The sequence below is a fragment of the Aulonocara stuartgranti genome, assembly GCF_965226115.1.
Source record: "Aulonocara stuartgranti genome assembly, chromosome: 3".
Taxonomy (NCBI): domain Eukaryota; kingdom Metazoa; phylum Chordata; class Actinopteri; order Cichliformes; family Cichlidae; genus Aulonocara; species Aulonocara stuartgranti.
Genome location: NC_138941.1, coordinates 44,392,635 through 44,412,709, shown reverse-complemented (window position 1 = coordinate 44,412,709; position 20,075 = coordinate 44,392,635). Strand labels below are relative to the sequence as shown.

The window sequence follows — 20,075 nt, the reverse complement described above, 5'->3', positions numbered from 1 at the left end:
CTTCGTGCATAAATCCCATGTCGATTATTTATTTATTTATTTATTTAGTTATTTATTAGCCGTCCTGTTTGGTTATTTAGCAATCAGAATTTTTCTCTGAAGGCCAAGAACTATGCCTACCAGATTTACTTTACTAAATAGATCATCACAACCTTGCCATATTGGTCCATTTGATTGACCTTTGTTATTATTATTATTATTTATTTTATTTTATTTTATTTTAAGTTCTTACAGATAAGGCAGACATGACAGGGTATAGGACATCGAGAAACAAAGAAAGAACGAAAGAAAGAAAAAAGGGAGGGAAAGAAAAAACAGAGGGGAAGAGGGACAGTGAGAGAAGACACCTTAAAAAAAATCAGCTGGATCACCTGTGATGCTAGACAGACCCACAGCTGGAACGAAACAATTCTACTACAACAGCAAAAGCAAGACGCAAGTCACCAAAGTTCTTTGTGTTACTCGTGCACGAGGGAGAGAACTGTGACGAGCGTGTTCCTGTCGCTCACCCCAGTCGCTCACCCGAGTCGCTCTCGCCTGCTCCCTCGTAACACCGCTCTTTATTGAGGTTACATGAATATGCATGAAAGTTCATTAACATATGACGTCTTACATAGATATACATCTAAACAAAGAATACATTGTCTGTGTGTCATGTAGGTATATGTATGTGTGTATGTGTGTATGTGTGTGTGTGTGGGGTGGGGTCAAGATGTGACCCTGTGAAGACTCCCCGCACCTACTGGTGCCAGGGAGTCCAGCAGTTCACTTAAACAAAAGGCTCTTACACTCAAACAGATATATGTGTGTTTGCTATACCATATGTCAGCAAGAGAAGATACGACCTCTCTCATGACCCTAGGAGGTGTGTGATCTATGCCAGAACACTCTGAAGAGGAGTGAACACACTCCCCTCTTCAGGCTACTTAGAGTTGTTACAGACCTCCTAGGACAAGACTTTCTTTCAATATGCAATCAACCATATATTTCTAAGCATAAATGATTATATGTCTCTAAATACAAATGACAATAATAAAATACAAACCCAACAACCTGTTAAAAAAAAGAAAATAAGAAAAAGCAGAGTAACTCAATAAACACAACACCACAGCAATAACCTAGATAAGTGTAAGTAACAATAAATACTAAATATTGAATGTTATTGTGCAGCACGTAAGACTGACAGCGCACAATATGCCTTGAGGTAGCAGCCAAGAAAGATATAGTTTCTGTCAGCGAACATCCGTGTGTACACCTGTTTGCGTGAGCGCACTTGTATTCAAAAGGTTTTTCCATGTAATGATCTGCTAGAGGGTGTGGGGAGCCCCAACGCCCAGGGCATGAAGCAGGCATGGACGAGATCCAGGCACCAGGCATCCAGAGGCCCCCAGAGTGTAAGAGCCCAAGGAGGACCATCGGAGGGGCAACTGTGCCACCTTCCTGTAAAGAGCTGAAGACAGCCCCAGACGTGGGGCTCAGCCAGCAGCCACGGAGCAGAAGCCATAAACATCCTGTTCATGACGGTTAAAATAAATAACATTCATATAAGAAATAAAATTGTCTTGTGTAAACTGAATGTAGTGTTAAATAGGCCTATACTACTGTACTTTATTGTTGGTCATAAACTAACAGACATACACCTTAGAGCACTGACTCTGTTTGAATAGGGTTTTTTGGGGGATTTCGCACAACCCAGGAAAACATAATTAATACATAATGGGCTTGGATTTAAAACATAATGAATTAAATGTATTTGGAGGCAGCCCACACCCCCTCCCCTTTTGACAGGTTGTGTGTGAGACTGCAGCAAGCAGGCGCACCGAGGGCCCTCGTCCTTATTTTCACGTATATGTTTTTAGTAGAATTTAGAAAACACATCAGTGCAAATTTTGAATCTATATCATAATGTCTGGTGTTTTTTGTGTTTGTTGGTTTGTTTTTATTTTGTTTTATTTTGCAAGCTGGTAATTAATTGCCGCTCCAGCCATGCAGCGTAAAATCACTTGCCACCCCGTTCCTCTTATCCCTGTGTGGCCAGCAGCAAGCAGCAGGCGCACCTTGCAAAAATCCCCAAAATGCGCTGGCATGATGTCGGGGCAGCATGGGTGCAAGCAACTTTTTTTGCCGATGCCCATGCCCATGATGCCACCCGCACCACGATGCTGCCCTGGGCAATGGCCCATGTTGCCCATATGAAAAACTGCCACTGTATATAAGCCATCACACCGAAACCTTACACTGCTGACTTAATATATTCTCTTGTTCTGTGAACTACATATAATTTATTCAAAGTTATATTTACGGAATACAAAAGTCTTCATATTTCATTTTAGTTTTTGCATTTTGTCTCACTCATTACATTTCTTAATAAATGAAACTTTGATAGCAATCTGGCAACATGAGCAACACTTTAAAGCATTAACGATGGTTTATAATAAAATTAATTTAAGATCAAATCAGTTTTTTCTTTTTTTAAAGAAAAGAACAACTTAAAATCATCCACTCATTTCAGCAGTTTCCCTTACTGTTCTGGTTTGCAAATGACTGTGGTTGTTTTGACTGAACTTGTTAAACCTCATCAGCAGGTTCAGCTGAAGTGAAGTCAGTGGAAGCCAAATTAAGTAAAAATGAAAGTTACTGTGTAACATGCCACGGTCTCTTAAACATGTTTGGCTGAAATTGCTAAGGAGGTTTAACGGGTTCAGTTGAATTAATGAATCAAAATGTAAGTAACTGAAAATGTTAATTACTGCCCATCATTAACATGAGGCCTTCCAGCTAAAAAATGAAAATTATGAATAAAATGAGGACCCTTGGTTACATGTTGGCATGTGAAAAAGTTTGCTATTTTTTATTCAACATTTTTTGTAAAAAAAAACAAAAAAACATTGCAAAACAGAAGCAAGGGTTATTTGAAAGTTATAGATCTATTATTGTCATACCCAGAGATTTTTCAAGCTGGAGTAATGGACCTATTCATGGGTAAAGATTGAAATCTAAACTGCAACATAAAAACGTTTAATGACAAATTCAGAGAGGGAATCACATGTTTACATATATTAAGCATACATTACTTCATTTACATATCTACAACAAATATTCAACAAAAACTCTTAAACTAAGTCCAATCATGATGAACAAATAGATACAAAAAGTCTTTTCACTATTGCTGTTCTATAATTTTAATAGTGAATCTGTGGTGGCAATTTGCAAAGGTGAGTATCAGTAGTCGTGCCAAATTAACTAGCAATTATATGCTGATTGTGTACTTTTGTGGACTGTTAACCTACTAGGATCTCATAAATCTTATATTTAATCTAGCCCATTTTTACATTTTTAAAAAAGTGTGCTGCAGTATTGTAGTCTGCTTTCTTTGCTTCTTCACTGTGCATCAGTTTCATGTCCATCAAGTGTGGTACTCCTGATTTTATTCAAATTCTGGCTCTGCAGATGCAGGAGAAACTGTGCCAGATACTGTTGCTGCATCTATCGTCAATCCTTTTTCTGCAACTACTCCTACTGCTAAACCTACACTTATTCTGCTTTCATTAATTTTATTGACCCACTAACAAATGCGCACAGAGCTCCTGTTGTAACTTCTACAGCTTTAAACGCATTATCAAGCATACTATGTTTTGCCTTTGTTGACCTGTCTTGCCTTACTTTGCACGGCAACCAATCAAATGTTAGAGAATCAGACACCTGACTTCTGTAATGTTTGGAGATGACTGTTTGATGCGACCTTCCTCTTGTTGTATATCTCTCTTCTCTTCTTGCAGCATCTCATTGGTGAAGTAGCCTCCTTTGTTTGCCTCAATAATCTTGTCAATGGTTTTGAGTAATTCTGCCACCTGATACTTGTTGGTCCTGTATTCATCTCCCTGGTTGTTCTTCCAGTATTTGTTATCAATGACGTGGCAGCGGCCCCCACACTTCTTGATCAGATCGCTCAGACCTTCACTTTCATTCACAAACTCTTCGATCTTCATTCCCTCAGGAAGCTGGTCACCATGAGTAAAGAGTACTGTGGCAAATCTAAATACTTCATCTGAGAAATAGTGGTTCATTTTGTGTATCACACCCTTTTCATGCTCTGTGTATTTCTCCACTTTAACCACAATGAGAAAAACATGAGGACCAGGAGCAAATTCTGTGATACACTTCAATATTTCAGACTTCGTGTCCTGCTCAGATCTGTATGCGTCAATAAATCCAGGAGTGTCAATAAAGAGTACCATTCTTCCACCGACTGACATGAACTTTGCCTGACATCTCTGTGTTCCAGAAAAGCAAGTATGATCTACTTTAAACACAGGCTCTCCACACAGGGTGTTGACAATACTGCTCCTTCCAGCTCCAGTTTTTCCCAGGAGCACAATCCTTCTTGGTGACTCTATAAGACAGTAATGGTTAAATGTCAGTTGTTTGTCTTGCTCTGTATAAGTGGATTATCTTATCAATCATACAGCAGTCATACTCATTTGGAGAATCAATGCAAATGAGACATTGGGTCTCAATGGGACTTCCTGTATGAATAAAGATGAAAAAAAAAAAACTAATCTAAAAACTAAAAGTACAGCATTGCTACACATGCACGCAAAATCGTGTGTTTTTCTTCATGTCTACATTTTTATAAACAGGAGTCATGGTTCCCTGACAGTTGCCTGAAATTTTTCTCCCTGTATTTGAGTTGCCATGCACGAGTATTTTTGCCTCTCTGCTTAGTGTTTTTCTTTTGGTTAGCTTCTGTGTTACAAAAGAAATATTTTTGCAAGCCTTGAGTTAGTTTTTTTACTTGCCATTTTTGTTTTCACCTGTGTCTCATCCCCAGTCTGCCCTCATTGTTGAGATACTCCTATCTCCTCCCCAGTTTCCTCAAACTGTTTGTGTAAACTCCCTCATGTCCTGTCCTGAGTTAAATCTTTTGACTAATTAATTTCTAGTTTCTCATAATATCTGTTATCTATCTATCTATCTATCTATCTATCTATCTATCTATCTATCTATCTATATATATCGCTCTCTCTCTCTCTCTCTCTCTCTCTCTCTCTCTCTCTCTCTCTCTATATATATATATATATATATATATATATATATATATATATATCATATCTAGTTTATTTCGTCTTCTTTCTGGACTTTTTTAAAAATACATTTGGACTCTCTATTTTGGACTGTTATATTAAAGCTTGCTTTTATTTAAGTCATGTTGTCCTGCATTTGGGTTCACCTGTACAGCCCAATCTTGATAACAATAATAGCTTGATTTGTTTTTGTTTTTTTTCTCCACACTGAATAGAAGGTTTCCTGAACAGGCTGAGGTTTCTTTTTTCTTTTAATAATGGCTTTTAATAATCCTTCAGTTTAAGGGCATCATGATTTGATTGGATACTACTGAAATAATTTTTACCGTCATGGTGTCAAATTCCAAACTTAGAGTTTTTAAACTTATAGTTTCTAAACTTCTGATCACAATGGCATGACAGGATACTACATGCTGTCAGGTGGTGAAAGTGACTTTTAATTTTTAGCAAAATTTAAAATGACTCTTGTACTAAATGTACTGCTCGTCCTGGACTCAGTAGACATTTGTCTCATATTCTGATAAAAGAAAATAAAGATAATCAGGATAGACTGAGCTGAAAATTGTTAAAAATGCAATCAAGGTATCACTAAGCAAAACAAATTTAAACTGTAAAGGTACAGGAACGGTGGAGTAATTCATTCCATCCATCTAGGGTCCAAACTTTAATGGTTTAGTTCTAATCAACAGGCTGCATTTATAAATTTACAGAAATTCACTTCTGAAATATTAAATGTGGTAGCTTCTCTAAAGCAACTAAACATAATGCAAACGTATCATAATTCAAAAAGGAAAAGTTATGTCAATGCCCTGAATTTCAATAAAGCTAAAATAGAGGTGGTCCTACCCTTCACCAATGATGAAACATATCAGTAAATAAGAGAGCTAAACATCGAACATCAGCTAATGAGACACCAGTGGAAGGTTTGACCTGACCGGCTTTGCAGTCTTTGCAGAATTTCCGGAAAAACACAAGTTCTAACCAGCTGTTATGCACCTGTTTTACCATCACTTTGTACCAGCAGTGATCAGTCTTACTGTGGCCCAAACATCACTCTTTGAGATATTTTTCAATTAACAGACAAAGAGTCTGTCAGCCTGTCATGATTTTTGTTAATTGATGTTACTTACACTGTGTGTATTTGTTATAGAAACTTTGTTAACCGTATGTATTTGTAAGCATGTTTCTTTGATAAATAAAACATTTAATTATGTGTGTGTGTGTGTGTGTGTGTGTGTGTGTGTGTGTGTGTGTGTGTGTGTGTGTGTGTGTGTGTGTGTGTGTATGCATATATCACTGATAAACACTTGAGGTTGAATGAAATGTTTGATTTAACAAAAAAGGTACCCCAAGTTGTTGCTGCATCTGGAAGTATTCCTTTCACTTCAGCTGCTCCTGCTGAACCTTCTTTCATTAATTTTATTGCTCCACCAAATGCACCCAGTAGAGCTCCTACTGTAATTTCTGCAGCTTTAAACATCTGATTTTTAAACACAGATTGTTTTGCCTTTGCTGCAGTTTCTTCTTCTGTTAAGTCTGGAGATGACTGTTTGATGCGACCTTCCTCTTGTTGAATATCTCTCTTCACTTCTTGCAGAATCTCATTGATCTCATTGGTACCCCAAGTTGTTGCTGTGTCTGGAAGTATTCCTTTCACTTCAGCTGCTCCTGCTGCTGAACCTACACTTATTTCTTCTTTCACTAATTTTGTCTCCCCTCCAAGGAATGAACCCAGTAGAGCTCCAGTTTTAACTCCTGCAGCTTTTAACAGCATATCAAACACAGCATTTTTTGCCTTTGTTGCAGTTTCTTCTTCTGTAATATCTGGAAAAGATCGTTTGATGCAGGCTTCCTCTTGTTGTATATCTCTCTTCACCTCTTGCAGCATCTCATTGGTGAAGTAGCCTCCTCTGTTTGCATTAATAATCGTGTTAATCTTTTTGAGTAATTCTGCCAGCTCGTATTGCTTGGTCCTGTATTCATCTCCCTGGTTGCTCTTCCAGTATTTGTTATCAATGACGTGGCAGCGGCCCCCACACTTCTTGATCAGATCCCTCAGATCGTTGTTTTGTTTAACAAACTCTTCGATCTTCATTCCCTCAGGAAGCTGGTCACCATGAGTAAAGATTATTATAGTAAATCTAAGCGCTTCATCTGAGAAATATTGGTTTATTTTGTCTATCACACCCTTTTCATGCTCTGTGTATTTCTCCACTTTAACCACAATGAGAAAAGCATGAGGACCAGGAGCACTTTCTGTGATACACCTCACTATTTCAGACTTCATGTCCTGCTCAGATCTGTCTGTTTCAAAAAATCCAGGAGTGTCAATAAATAATATGGTTTTTCCACTGATAGATATAATCCTTGACTGGCATTCCCTTGTTCCAGATGAGGCGTAATGATCTATATTAAATGCAGGCTCTCCACGCAGGATGTTGGTAAGACTCTTTCCATCTCCAGTTTTTCCCAGGACCACAATCCTTCTTGCTGAGTCTATAAAACAGTAATGATTCATTGCCCGTCATTTATCTATTACACTGTCTAAAACAAAATAATCAAAAACTTACAGTACAGTGAAATAAAACCTTTATGACAACATATACAAGCTTTAACTGAAAAATGATGGTCCAGTCTTCTTTGTTTAAAGTAAAAGTAAAATGTCCCAAGGCTTACAAATCAGTAAGTACTTAGCTGTAGAAAGTAGCTGAAAGCATGCTCTGTAATTTTCTGCTATAATATTACACCCTTCAATATATTAGGTAACATTTATACAATTACTTTAGGTATTCAGTGGAGTAGATAACCTTGACTGACTAAGCCAATACATTTTGGTTTGGTCGAGAGAAGTTTCTTCCTTTGTGATCCCACATTTCTGTTATTTATTAAAACAGAATACATGGTAATAAGTGTGACTTACCTTCCATGTTTTTGGAAGAAAGCAAAATCAGCGGAGACACACGATTACTTAGATCCTGTGAACGTTGTGACTGCGCCTTTTGTTTTGTTTCTGTACCTGTTGGACTTGTTTCTCAGCAGCAAACTAAGTATGAGCTTACCTCACAGTGTGTTTCTACACTTGGCCAACTGTGCGAAAGAACTATTGTGCACATATGTACAATAGTGAAGCAGGTGATGTAGTCGTGCAGGGGTCGAGTTTCCAGGGAATCCAAGGGGACAGGGACGAGAAAACGCTGTCTTCTCTCTTCTCCTTTGCTACTTCGCCTACCACTCTCCACTTGCTCTTTCTCGAGCCTCCACAGGCAATAGGAACAGGTCCAGGATATCTGTGCACAGAAGAGTCAAACTACAACTGACGCAAAATTCACACGAACAATGCAAATAGTTTCTAACCGGGCTTTCACTAGCCCGAGTCAAACAACAATCCAGCGATGAATACTGCGCTTCTTCCTTCTAAATAGTTGTAGGCAAATGAGGTGCAGGTGTTCATCATCCTCCACAGGTGTGTAGGCCAAAGGCAGGAACCCGTTCTGCTCAGGCGACAGAGGAAGAAGGAGACAGACAGACAGAAGCACAAACAACACCTGTTGCGAGCGTGGGCCAGCCAGAGAGGCAGGGGACCGTGACAAACATGATAATTGTTCTTTTACTGATTTCTGTAAAAATGTTGGCGAGTACCTTGTTATATTCCAAAGTTAAATATGCATGAAGTATGCCAAGAAGTGAATTCTTAAAGGTTTACTGACACATGCATTGCAGTGCATGAACTTCAGTTATTAAAAAGCAATCATTGCATCAAATCCAATCTTTTTGAAACCAGCTGATAACTGTTATTATGATCCTGTATTTTTAAAAACTTTGTCATAATATCTCAATCTAGAACATGTCAATACCAGCACTGTTTATCCATTTTACAGCATTTCTGAGTGTTAAAATATGGTTATTTCAGACACCTATTTTTACACAGAACGAGGGATAACTAGAAGATAAGCCTGGCATCAATATGCAACAGAAAAATGATTAAAAATGATCTTGATGCATGCTTAATCATCCAGGTAAATACCAAAAAGCTGATTCTGTCCCTTTGGACGTGGTGTTTTTGTTTTTTAATTGAAAAAAAAAGTTATGACATGTTTTACTGGCTACCTATGAATCCTGATTCATAGAATATGGGTCACAGTGAAAAGATGACAGCTGAATGCTAATACCACGTTTTAGGGTGGAGTAACTTGTTTCTGAGTAAGGTCAAACTATTTGGCAATTATACAAGTACAATGACTGAAGCAGTCACAGTGCTGAGTTTCAGTTGTGGACAAATAACATTAATCATAGGTTAGTTATTGGCGGCTGTAGTTCAGGAAGCAGAGCAGGTAATCGGAAAGTTGGTGTTTCAATCTGTGGCTGCTGCAGACGGCACGTGAAACATGCCAAGTTGCTCTCCGATATGTTCATCGGAGTGTGCATGTTAGATAGAAAACGGCTGTGGCATAGAAAAACGCTGCTTGGCTGAATAAATAAAACACACTAAACACACTTTAGTGAGTACCTGTCACGGTTCTGGGTCATTTTGACCCAGCTTTTTCAGTTTCTTATATTTTGGTATATTTCTGTATTGTGATTCATGTTCTGGTTCTATTTTGTATCTGCGTCTTTGTAAATTGTTTCTCGTTTCCTGTTTTACTTTGAAGGTTCATGTCTGATGTCTGTGTGTTAAATTTTACTTCCCTCCTGTCTCGTTAGCCCTAATCTCTCCCAGCTGTGTCTCCCTCCTGTTGCCCATTCCCTGATTACTCCCCTGTGTATATAAGCCCTGTGTTTCCTTTGCTCTCTGTTGTGTCGTTAACGTCTGCTCACCCTCACTTTCTGTTTGGCAGCCTGCCTGTTTATTTTCTTGTGTACTCTCTAGTGATGGGCAGATGAAGCCCCATGAAGCACTGAAGCTTTTCATCCAATTGGTTCACCCCAACGCGAAGCTTCATGAAGCTTCATTTGCTCTAGCAGGACACCTACTGGACGTAAAAATAATAGCTGGCATGAATTTGAAGAGTGTGGCATTTTGCACACAGCCTGTAAATGTCAACAACAAAAGGAGTGTGTAAAACACCTATAGTGTAGTGATGGCAGTATACTGTGTATATTTATGCTGGCAGTATGGAAAATGATTATTTGCGGCAAAGTTCGAACCGCTTCATGAACCAGTCACGTGGTACAGCCGGGCAGCGAGGCTTCGGACGTCATCATTTTCAGCTCCTCCCATAAATGAAGCAAGCCTCGATACGCGCTTCGCGGAAACGCCCCCTCCATTACTCGACACACGCTCCGAAGCCTCGATACAGAACGTCCCATCACTAGTACTCTCAGTTTAGTTAGTTTTTTGTTCAGTTGCTTTTCAGCAGTAAAGCTGAGTATTTTTGAGTTACCTTTGCCTCTGTGAGTCCTGCATTTTGGGTAGTGATGGGCAGATGAAGCCCCATGAAGCACTGAAGCTTTTCATCCAATTGGTTCACCCCAACGCGAAGCTTCATGAAGCTTCATTTGCTCTAGCAGGACACCTACTGGACGTAAAAATAATAGCTGGCATGAATTTGAAGAGTGTGGCCTTTTGCACACAGCCTGTAAATGTCAACAACAAAAGGAGTGTGTAAAACATCTATATTGTAGTGATGGCAGTATACTGTGTATATTTATACTGGCAGTATGGAAAATGATTATTTGGAAATGCTTAAAATGGAAATGATCATTTACTGTGAGGTGAGGTGTGGTTGGGGTGTGGACAGTAGTTGTGCTTTTGTAACGTTGAGGTATGGACAGCTACACACTGAGGCTTTGAGCCTCAGTCCTGCCTGTTCACATTTTATTCTGTAAAAACTAAATTTTCACTGCTTTTATGGCCTTTTTAGTGGGGAGAACATAGCTAGGATTTAATGATTTAACAAGTCTTTTGAATCCTTTGTCCTCCACAATGCTAAATGGCTGGGAGTCCTCAATCACCATGCTAACCAGGTTTTCATCTATTTGAGATTGTTCTCCTGAGGAAAGACAATAAAGATAAAGCACAAATATAAATATCACACACGTAACTTATAACAGTTGTATAATATTGTTATATCATTTAGTAACATTACTGCATGCTATATTATCATTGCATTTGATGGCTCACCTGGTCTTGCTCCACAATCGGTGTTCCTCTTATTCTCATGCAAAGCTCTGTAGTGCCTAAGCATGGATGAGGTGTTGTTGTTATATCCCAGCTCCCTGGCACATAGCAAACACTTCACCTTGTACAAAAGTCAAGACAGCTCAACATAAATTGTATTGCACCATCAGTATCATGAAAATACATCTTCTGTAGAAATTTACATACCTTGTTGGGAGGAATAAGATCAAAATGTTCCCACACAGGGGAGGACATCCTCCTCTTCTTAGCTGGCTCCATTCTCTCCTGACTTTCTCTCCTCACTCTCATAAACCTCCAAACGGTCTCCAAACTCTCTCTAACCGCAACTCTCCATCAAACACCCACATTTTGAATGAAGTCTGAGGGGTTTATATCGCTGTCATATCTCGCGACAGAGTTCGAACCACTTCATGAACCAGTCACGTGGTACAGCCGGGCAGCGAGGCTTCGGACGTCATCATTTTCAGCTCCTCCCATAAATGAAGCAAGCCTCGATACGCGCTTCGCGGAAACGCCCCCTCCATTACTCGACACACGCTCCGAAGCCTCGATACAGAACGTCCCATCACTAATTTTGGGTCCTCTCTTCCTGCCTGCCAGCACACAGCCATAACAATACTAGTAAGGCAGCAGATTGATACATGTGAAATTAAATAGGACATTATTTTGTGAAAAACATCTTAGTGTTGTACATACAGCTGTTTGGCATACAGGTATGTGGAAAAACCTCACAATGCCTGGACTGGACTGTACAGCATCTCTGGACAAGAAAACAGGAGATGGCACTGCTCTGTGTCAGGGGTCAAGTTCAATAATACTGATGCAATATGGACAAGATTGGCTTAGAAAACTGTGCATGAATGGACAAACCAAACAAATGGAACGATGCTAGTTGTACTAAAATGTACAAATTTTTCTGCTGTAATGGTAGAAACATTTGGCGATTAATGATTATCATTAAGGAAATATGGCTGATATGTTTGACAATTAAAATAAAATTCATATTAAATCTGAAACTTAAATTCAGCTAGTATTATTTTTTTCTTTTTAAGTGATAAAATAGGCAATCAGTTTAATAAATTTGCATTTTGTCTCTTTCACAGAAAAAAAATCCTTCCAGCAACAGATTCTTTTATGTAGGCAGTGCATTTTTGACAAGAGAGCTTGATGGTGGTGCCATCTAGTGTCCAAAGTATGATGGTTTTAGTTCTAATCATTTGGGTTGTATTTATACAAAACATATAAAGCATATATGAAATTCACTTCTGAGGACTTAAATGTGGCAGCTTCTCTGAAGCAGTTTAACATATTACACATGTATCTTTATTTAAACAGGAAATCTCAGATAAAGATGTATTTTGGATGAGTGACTGGCAGCAGATTAAAAAAAGGCAAATAACTTATAATAAATAAGAACACTTGGAGATTGGAACTCCTGCGAAAGGGAAAAAGCAAAAACTTTGTTTTATGAATATACAACATGTTAACTTTAGCCTGTTATAATACCATTGTGATGTCGTGAGGTGACATACTGCATGGAAAAAAATAAAAATGTGTTGTACAGCTGTTTGTGATGGTTCTCAGTCATCCAGGAGCTTCGAAAGAAAGCAACAAGATTTTACAGTTGCTTTCTTTCCAAGCTCCTTAGACTACTATGACAGCCAACACAAACATATTGCCTTACACTTTGCCTTGAACAGCCTTCAGTTGGTGTGGCAATAAAAGAGGATCAAGATGTGTTTTACAGCTCTTTTCATGTCCTTTCAAATAAGATGTTTACTCAATATGATTTCTTGATTTTTTTTTTTCCAAGGTGAGTTTGATCTTCAAACATGAAGCCAAGGTCAAATGCTTATTCAACTTAGGTACTCATGTCCCCCAAGGCCTAGTATATTCTTATGAAGTTTAAAGATGACCATTAAAAAATTGTGGGTAACATAAAATCTTTGCTCATTATCACATTTGGTTTGACTTTGATGTGATTTTCACCTAAATTAAATCAACGTGAGCTGTTATTGGTATCAACCTTCACACAAAATTAGAACACAAGATCTTAAAATCTCTGGATGCTAAACTGCTAACAAACACACAAACAAATACTGATTACCAGAGATGTAATCCGATTACCTAAGGGATTACTATTGCAATAACGGTAATTAGGTTGCCGTTACTTTCCTGTAGGAACGCTGCGTTACCGCTTTACTAAAACCCGTGATTTTTTTGCGAGAAATTCTCATGACAGTGACTTAAGATAAGATAAGATAAGATAAGATAACCTTTATTAGTCCCACACGTGGGAAATTTGTTTCCCACGAGTACGCGAGTAAGCGAGTAAGCGAGTACGATGTTCATGACAACAGCTGTGTGCAGATCAACAATGGATAATAAATGGAGTGCGGAGAGATTATGAGCATGCAGCGTTTAAAGCGTGGAAGTACTGACCTTACTTTGAGTTTGATTCCATAAAAAGTGACAAAAACATTAGCGTCCGTTGTGCGTGAGAAGAAAACTTCTTTTTACAGCGAAAAAACCCCCTAAACTTCCAAGCAAGCACCGAGTGCGCTACCACGTATTTCCGTACCACGGAAATTCACAGAGAAACTCGCGGATTCTTCCACTGACCGCCGCGGCACACCTGCACCAGGGCAAACCTCCGCCTACAACACTCCTGCTTTACGGGTGAAAATAGAGCAAAAGGACCGCTAGTCTTTGACTTTATTTATTTTCTGCTGTGTTTTACTTGCATCTATTTGAAAGAGTGAGTGTAAACACAAAAAATATTTTATTTTATGTGCTGGAATGTGTAGAAAATAGGTTTCAATGTTAAACAAATTTCTTCCAGTCAGAGAATGTTGCATATAATTAAATTTTTGCTTGATGCATAAAGTTAAAAGCTTAAAACTAATAAAACACGTTTTAAAAAGGGACCTTTCCATTTGATTACATTTTCTATGATGGATTATGCAGAAAAAGTAGAATTGGGCTTTATCAACTATTCAGGTTGTAAATCGTGTTTTTAAAAAGTAGCTAAGTAACTAAGTAATTAATTACTTTTGAAAATAAGTAATCAGTAAAGAAACGGGATTACTTTTTGGAGAAGTAATCAGTAATTAGTTACTGATTACTTTTTTCAAGTAACTTGACCAACACTGCTGATTGCACACTCTCTCCTTTCAAGAGAGAAAAAGCCAATAGAGACATAATGAAGACAGACACATACAACACAGATAGACATGATCATTCAAGCCAAAATGTTCAGGTGCTCCTGACCCTGCTTTTTATCAGTGCTTAAGGATTGAGAGTAAAAACAAACTTTGCAAATAAAATGGAAATCAAGATAAAATAGAGACTTAAAAAAGAATACAACAATCTTGTTGTCTCTTCCTCTTAGTTGGTCACTTTTTTTCTCCAGAGCTGTATTATCATCATGCAGAGCTGCAAAACTCTGTCCTTACAGGTTCATGTGTTATTATTTTATAGGCTTATGAGTAGTTTTTGTGAGAATGATCAGTCAGCTAATGTGCCTCTTCGTTTTGCTTTTAATAAGAATATGAGATGTTACCTATTTTATTATAGGGGTATTGCATATTGCTTAAAAGTAGCACATAATCACTTAAACTCAAGTGAAATTAGGCTAACTAGCTAATTTACACTAACTGCTGATTTAAATATTTTGCTGTTCACACACTTGGATACGCTCTTGTTTATCATTCAAAGCTTCATGTGTTTCATATCAGCTTCTCAGCAAACTGGTCACCCAGCAATAATGCGAACATCTGTCATACACACATATGCTACAAGCAACCTTTAACATGGAAAAAAATGAATGTTACCTCATTCTCCCCTGTAGAGGAGGGAGCATGTAATCGTTTTCTGTTTCTTTTCTGTCTGCCTGTTTGTTAATAGGCTTAGGTTGGCTAAGCGTTTGAATTTGACCTTTATTATTACCACCCAAGGTCAATGTTCACCTAAAAAACAAAACAAAAAGACCTTCAAAAAACCAAATAAAGTGCAAGTCACAGTCCAAGTTGTATCTACATTGTGTAAAGCAAAAGAAACATACTGACAGACTTTCCATATATCATATATATGGAAAGATATGGAGAGCGATGTGCAACACACTTAACACACTTTTGACATCATAATGATTCCATAACATTTTGCAAAATCTCAAATGCAGAAATATATCTAATAATCGTAAGTACACCTCATAGAGGCTGAATAATCAGTCACACGATCATACATTTCTGTCTGGTGTTGTAATTAAATCATGTCACGAATCTCAAAGAGAAACACAAACAGCAAAATTATGAGAAGGGTCCCAAAAAATGGTACTTTGTACCATGTCAGAAGTAACGAGATGAAAACAATTATCCACAAGTCACAATCATTTCTTATCCACTCTAATAAATTGAATATTTTTTCTATTACCCATTCTACCCATTTTACCCATTCTGGTACGCTATCATCACCTAAGGATCTTCTAACTGTTAATTCCACATTTGCTGCTGGCCTTCCAGCTCTTCCTGTGTCTGGAGCGTCTGCAGAGATGCGGTTGTTAGCCTTATTGTGGGTGTCTCCTTGTGGTAACATCTTGCTGGTGTAGCGCCAATCTTTGTTTTCTGCAACTATCTGGTCTATTGTGTTGAGCAGCTCTGTAACCTGGGACTGGTTGCTGATCTTGTCACCCTGTCCGTTGTATTTATTAATGATGTGGATTTCCTCATTAGATCATTCAGATATTCATTCTGATCTATGAACTCTTTAATCTTCATTTCATCTGAGTCTCGTCCATCCTGAATAAAGACAACTGCAGCATATTTGAAAACTTCCTCTGAGAAATACTGGCTTATTTTCTCAATAACAGCCTTCTGATGCTGCTGCTCTGTGGATTTCTCCACTTTGAGCACAATGACAAAAGCATGAGGCCCTGGAGTGCACTCAGTGATACACCTCAGTATTTCAGGTTTCAGCTCCTCCTCTGATCTACCTGGGCCAGAGAAATCAGGAGTGTTGATCAAGGTAATCTTTCTTCCATGGAGAGATTTGGACTTAGTTTGGCATTCAGTGTTAACTACAAATGCATCTTCTCCAAACATGTTGTTTTCTAGGCTCCTTTTCCCAGCTTCACTGTCTCCCAGCAGGACAATCCTGTACATTTTTTCCACTGAAAGGAAGTGAAGACAATAAATAAATAGCAACATTTGGTTCTATTATTGGAGGGAAAAGAAAACAGGAAGGATAAACGTTACAAGTCAGAAACTTGACACTCCTGGACTACTCTGAGTTATTCCTCTGTTGTAACAGAGCAAGCTTGGTTACTTAAGGAATACAACTGAGTCACACTCATAACTTCTCAAAGATGTTGTTACCTTCGAGGTACTTTTGAGCCTGAGCTGTTTTTCCTTTTTTGGATGGAACTAAAAAAGCAAAATGAGCAAGAATAACATTATTCAGTTTATTCAGGACTGTTTATTAATATTGTCACATCAGTTAATTTACTACATTACATAGAGAGGAAATAGTTAATCATACATTCCATAGATTGTATTGCTTAATGATACACACAGAAACACAAATACAAATACACACCAAGAGAGAAAAGACAAACTCAAAGCTCGAGTCTGTGTGAGCATGCAAAAAACAAACATTCAAGTAATAATCTGTTTTTATGATGATTCTGGAGTTTGGCTTTTTATTTTGGATAGGTCTGCATTTACTCAGATCAAAAAGGTAATGTCACCTGGTTAACAGAATAATTCAGTGATTCAAGCTTCACAAATACCCAAAGTGATTTGTCATTTCTTTAAACAGGCTGTGTGGGCCCATCGAAACCAATAACATTTTATCTAAAATATGTAGATCAGAATCAGAATCAGAATCAGAATCAGAATCAGAATGGGTTTATTGCCAGATGTTGAGGTTTACAACATTAGGAATTTGCTGCGGTGCTTCAGTGCAAACAATAAGAATTAAAGTGCTATGTAGAAAGAAAGATATGTGCATGAGATATACATGAGAAATATACATGAGAATAAGAATTAAGAGTGCTACGTAGAAAGATATATACATGAGTGCAGGTGGTGATCAGTGCCAAACATGGAATGATGCAGGGAACACAGCGTAGGGTCATGTGTTAGTGGTGGGAACAGTCATATGGTTATTGTTCATGTGTCCAACAGCAGAGGGGAAGAAACTGTTCTTATGGCGAGAGGTTCTGGTGCGAATGGACCGGAGCCTCCTGCCTGAGGGTAGCAGGTCAAACAGACTGTGTCCAGGGTGAGAAGGGTCAGCTGAGATCCGAGCTGCACGCCGCAGTGTCCTGGAGGTGTACAGGTCCTGCAGAGATGGGAGTCTGCAGCCAATCACCTTGTCAGCAGAGCGCACAACACGCTGCAGTCTCTGTTTGTCCCTGATAGTGGCTCCAGCGTACCACACGGTGATGGAGGAGGTGAGGATGGACTCGATGATTGCAGTGTAGAATTGCATCATCGTCCGTGTTGGCAGGTTGAATTTCTTCAGCTGCCTCAGGAAGTACATCCTCTGCTGGGCTTTCTTGATGACGGAGGTGATGGTGGGCTCCCACTTCAGGTCCTGGGTGATGGTGGTACCCAGGAAGCGGAATGAGTCCACAGAGGTGATGGGGGTGTCAGTCAGGATGATGGGGGGGAGTGGGGCTGTGTGCTTCCTGAAGTCCACAATAATCTCCACTGTCTTCTGGGCATTCAGCACCAGGTTGTTGTGGCTGCACCAAGACACCAGACGTTCAACCTCCCTCCTGTAGGCAGACTCATCCCCATCCGAGATGAGTCCAATAACGGTGGTGTCATCTGCAAACTTGATTAGCTTGACAGACTGGTGGGTGGAGGTGCAGCAGTTGGTGTACAGGGAGAAGAGCAGAGGAGAAAGAACACAGCCCTGAGGGGAGCCGGTGCTGATGGTCCGGGAGTCCGAGACATTCTTTCCCAGCCTCACATGCTGCTTCCTGTCCGTCAGGAAGTCAGTGATCCACCGGCAGATGGGATCAGGCACATTCATCTGGGAAAGCTTGCCTCGGAGATGGTCTGGAAGGATGGTGTTGAAGGCAGAGCTGAAGTCCACAAACAGGATCCTGGCGTAGGTTCCTGGGGAGTCCAGATGCTGCAGGATGAAGTGTAGGGCCATGTTGATGGCGTCGTCTACAGACCTGTTGGCTCTATATGCAAACTGCAGGGGGTCCAGGAGGGGGGCCGTGAGGGTCTTGAGATGGGAGAGAACTAGGCGCTCAAATGACTTCATGACCACAGATGTCAGAGCCACGGGTCTGTAGTCATTTAGTCCAGTGATCCTAGGTTTCTTGGGGACAGGGATTATGGTATATCTGCAGACGTTTAGCATTAAAAGGACTCACCAGGCATGTTGGTTGAAGTGAATCAGCAAAGAGCAGAGCTTGATAACTCTTGTGTGTCTTGTTGCTTTTGACCTACCCTTCTCCAGGTTAGTTTCACCTGCTGTAAGAAATATTTGGGGGTGTGGATAACTGGAGATTTCCCTTTACACGGAAATGTAAGCAACATTTTGTTTCCTCTTTGCATTTATAAAGTCTTAAAACAAATAACTTCAATGTCACTCATTCTGTTTCCTTGTTGAGATCTAAGTTTTTCTTTCAGTCTTTTTAGTAGCCAATCTTCCAGTCCTGGTATTCTTCCAGGGCTTCAAATAAGAAAAAATGCACTGAAATTATGGTTGTTTCTCTTTATAAACATGAAGTAAGGATTTTGAATAAAATGCAAACGAAATAAATAAGATCAAATGTTTATTTATTGAAATAGATGACCATTAAGAAAAATACGACGGTGTGAACTAAAGTAAAACCAAGTAAATTTCGTTTGACCTGATAATAATATGTAATATAATGACTGAAATTCCTGATTTTGCCATGAATGGTTTTTGCACAGTGCTGTTGAAGTCCTGTCAGAGCATTTGAGTCCAGCTGAGGCCTCGACTTTGACAGTGCTATGAGAGCACCTTTATTTTTATTTTTCTAGCTATTCACTTTTTCTTCATTTTCCTGTTGCATGACTCAATTTCTATCACATTTTAACTGTTGGACAGATGGCATCACAAACTTTACTCTTGAGTGCTTTGACATACAGAGGTGTTTACTGTCAACTCAATAACTGCAAAGTTTCCATTTCTCGTGTTTGTAAGAGAAGCTCAACTCATCACCGGTCCACCACTGTGTGGTGCTGTGACGTGTTTATGCTGATATGCTGGGTTTGGATTTCATCAAACGTCGCACGGCTAACACCTCCACCTCAGTCTCTTCTGTCCTTCTATCCAAATTATTCCAGAAGTGTTGTGTTTTTTTTGTAATTGAACTCATGAATGGTAAATGATGCATGTGGAGTCTATGATTATTAGCTTTGTTTTATTTTTTTATATTTGATTTTCACTTGTGAATAGTAAGCCTTTCGTCATTGATGTTGTGCTGACACATTCTTGAATTTCACAGATCAACAAACTCTAAAACCATAAGCATCTTTTTCATTCTTTGTTTTTCTTCCTCCTTCCTTGTTTTCAGTACTTCCTCTACCCAGAACTGGTTTGTCCTGAATGCTCCAAGAGAGGATGCTTTCACTTTTTGAATACAAAGCAAAAACAAACAAACAAGGAGGAACTGAAGTAAACTGAAGGTGGCTGTGATGGCAAATTATTATGTTAAAATTATTTGAGTTTGTTTATTTCATTTTGAGTGTCTTAAAATAAGTTACTGTTTCTAACCTTTCACATAGAAAGAAGGATAAACTGCCCCAACTATTAGACCCAAAATTGGCACTGCGCATGATTTTTAATGGCCTCACATAGTCTTT

The 20,075-nt window shown here is 38.9% G+C and overlaps 2 protein-coding genes and 1 pseudogene across 3 annotated transcripts; all 3 read right to left on the bottom strand.

Moving 5' to 3' along the window:
- Positions 1-3,123: 3,123 nt before the first annotated feature.
- Positions 3,124-8,193, bottom strand: LOC309701960 (GTPase IMAP family member 8-like). The gene is made up of 3 exons (XM_082526314.1): positions 8,005-8,193; positions 6,705-7,580; positions 3,124-4,393 (listed from the first exon to the last, which is right to left on the bottom strand). The coding sequence occupies exons 1-3, from the start codon at positions 8,009-8,011 to the stop codon at positions 3,687-3,689; spliced, it is 1,590 nt and encodes a 529-aa protein (XP_082382440.1). The 5' UTR covers positions 8,012-8,193; the 3' UTR covers positions 3,124-3,686.
- Positions 8,194-8,309: 116 nt separating this feature from the next.
- Positions 8,310-11,641, bottom strand: LOC309703082 (uncharacterized protein; the record flags this gene model as incomplete). Its single annotated transcript, XM_082527786.1, has 5 exons — positions 11,410-11,641; positions 11,206-11,323; positions 10,980-11,074; positions 8,485-8,575; positions 8,310-8,371 (listed from the first exon to the last, which is right to left on the bottom strand). Exons 1-5 carry the CDS (start codon positions 11,509-11,511, stop codon positions 8,310-8,312), a joined length of 468 nt encoding a protein of 155 aa, XP_082383912.1. The 5' UTR covers positions 11,512-11,641.
- Positions 11,642-15,062: 3,421 nt separating this feature from the next.
- Positions 15,063-18,685, bottom strand: LOC309701968 (annotated as a pseudogene). The gene is made up of 3 exons (XR_014280823.1): positions 18,614-18,685; positions 16,596-16,643; positions 15,063-16,390 (listed from the first exon to the last, which is right to left on the bottom strand). The product of XR_014280823.1 is annotated as an uncharacterized misc_RNA (transcript).
- Positions 18,686-20,075: the final 1,390 nt, after the last annotated feature.

Coding starts and splice junctions, on each gene's coding strand:
- LOC309701960 (XM_082526314.1), bottom strand. Junction 4,394..6,704: donor AGACACAGCAACAACTTGGG/GTACCAATGAGA, acceptor ACTGTCTTATAG/AGTCACCAAGAAGGATTGTG.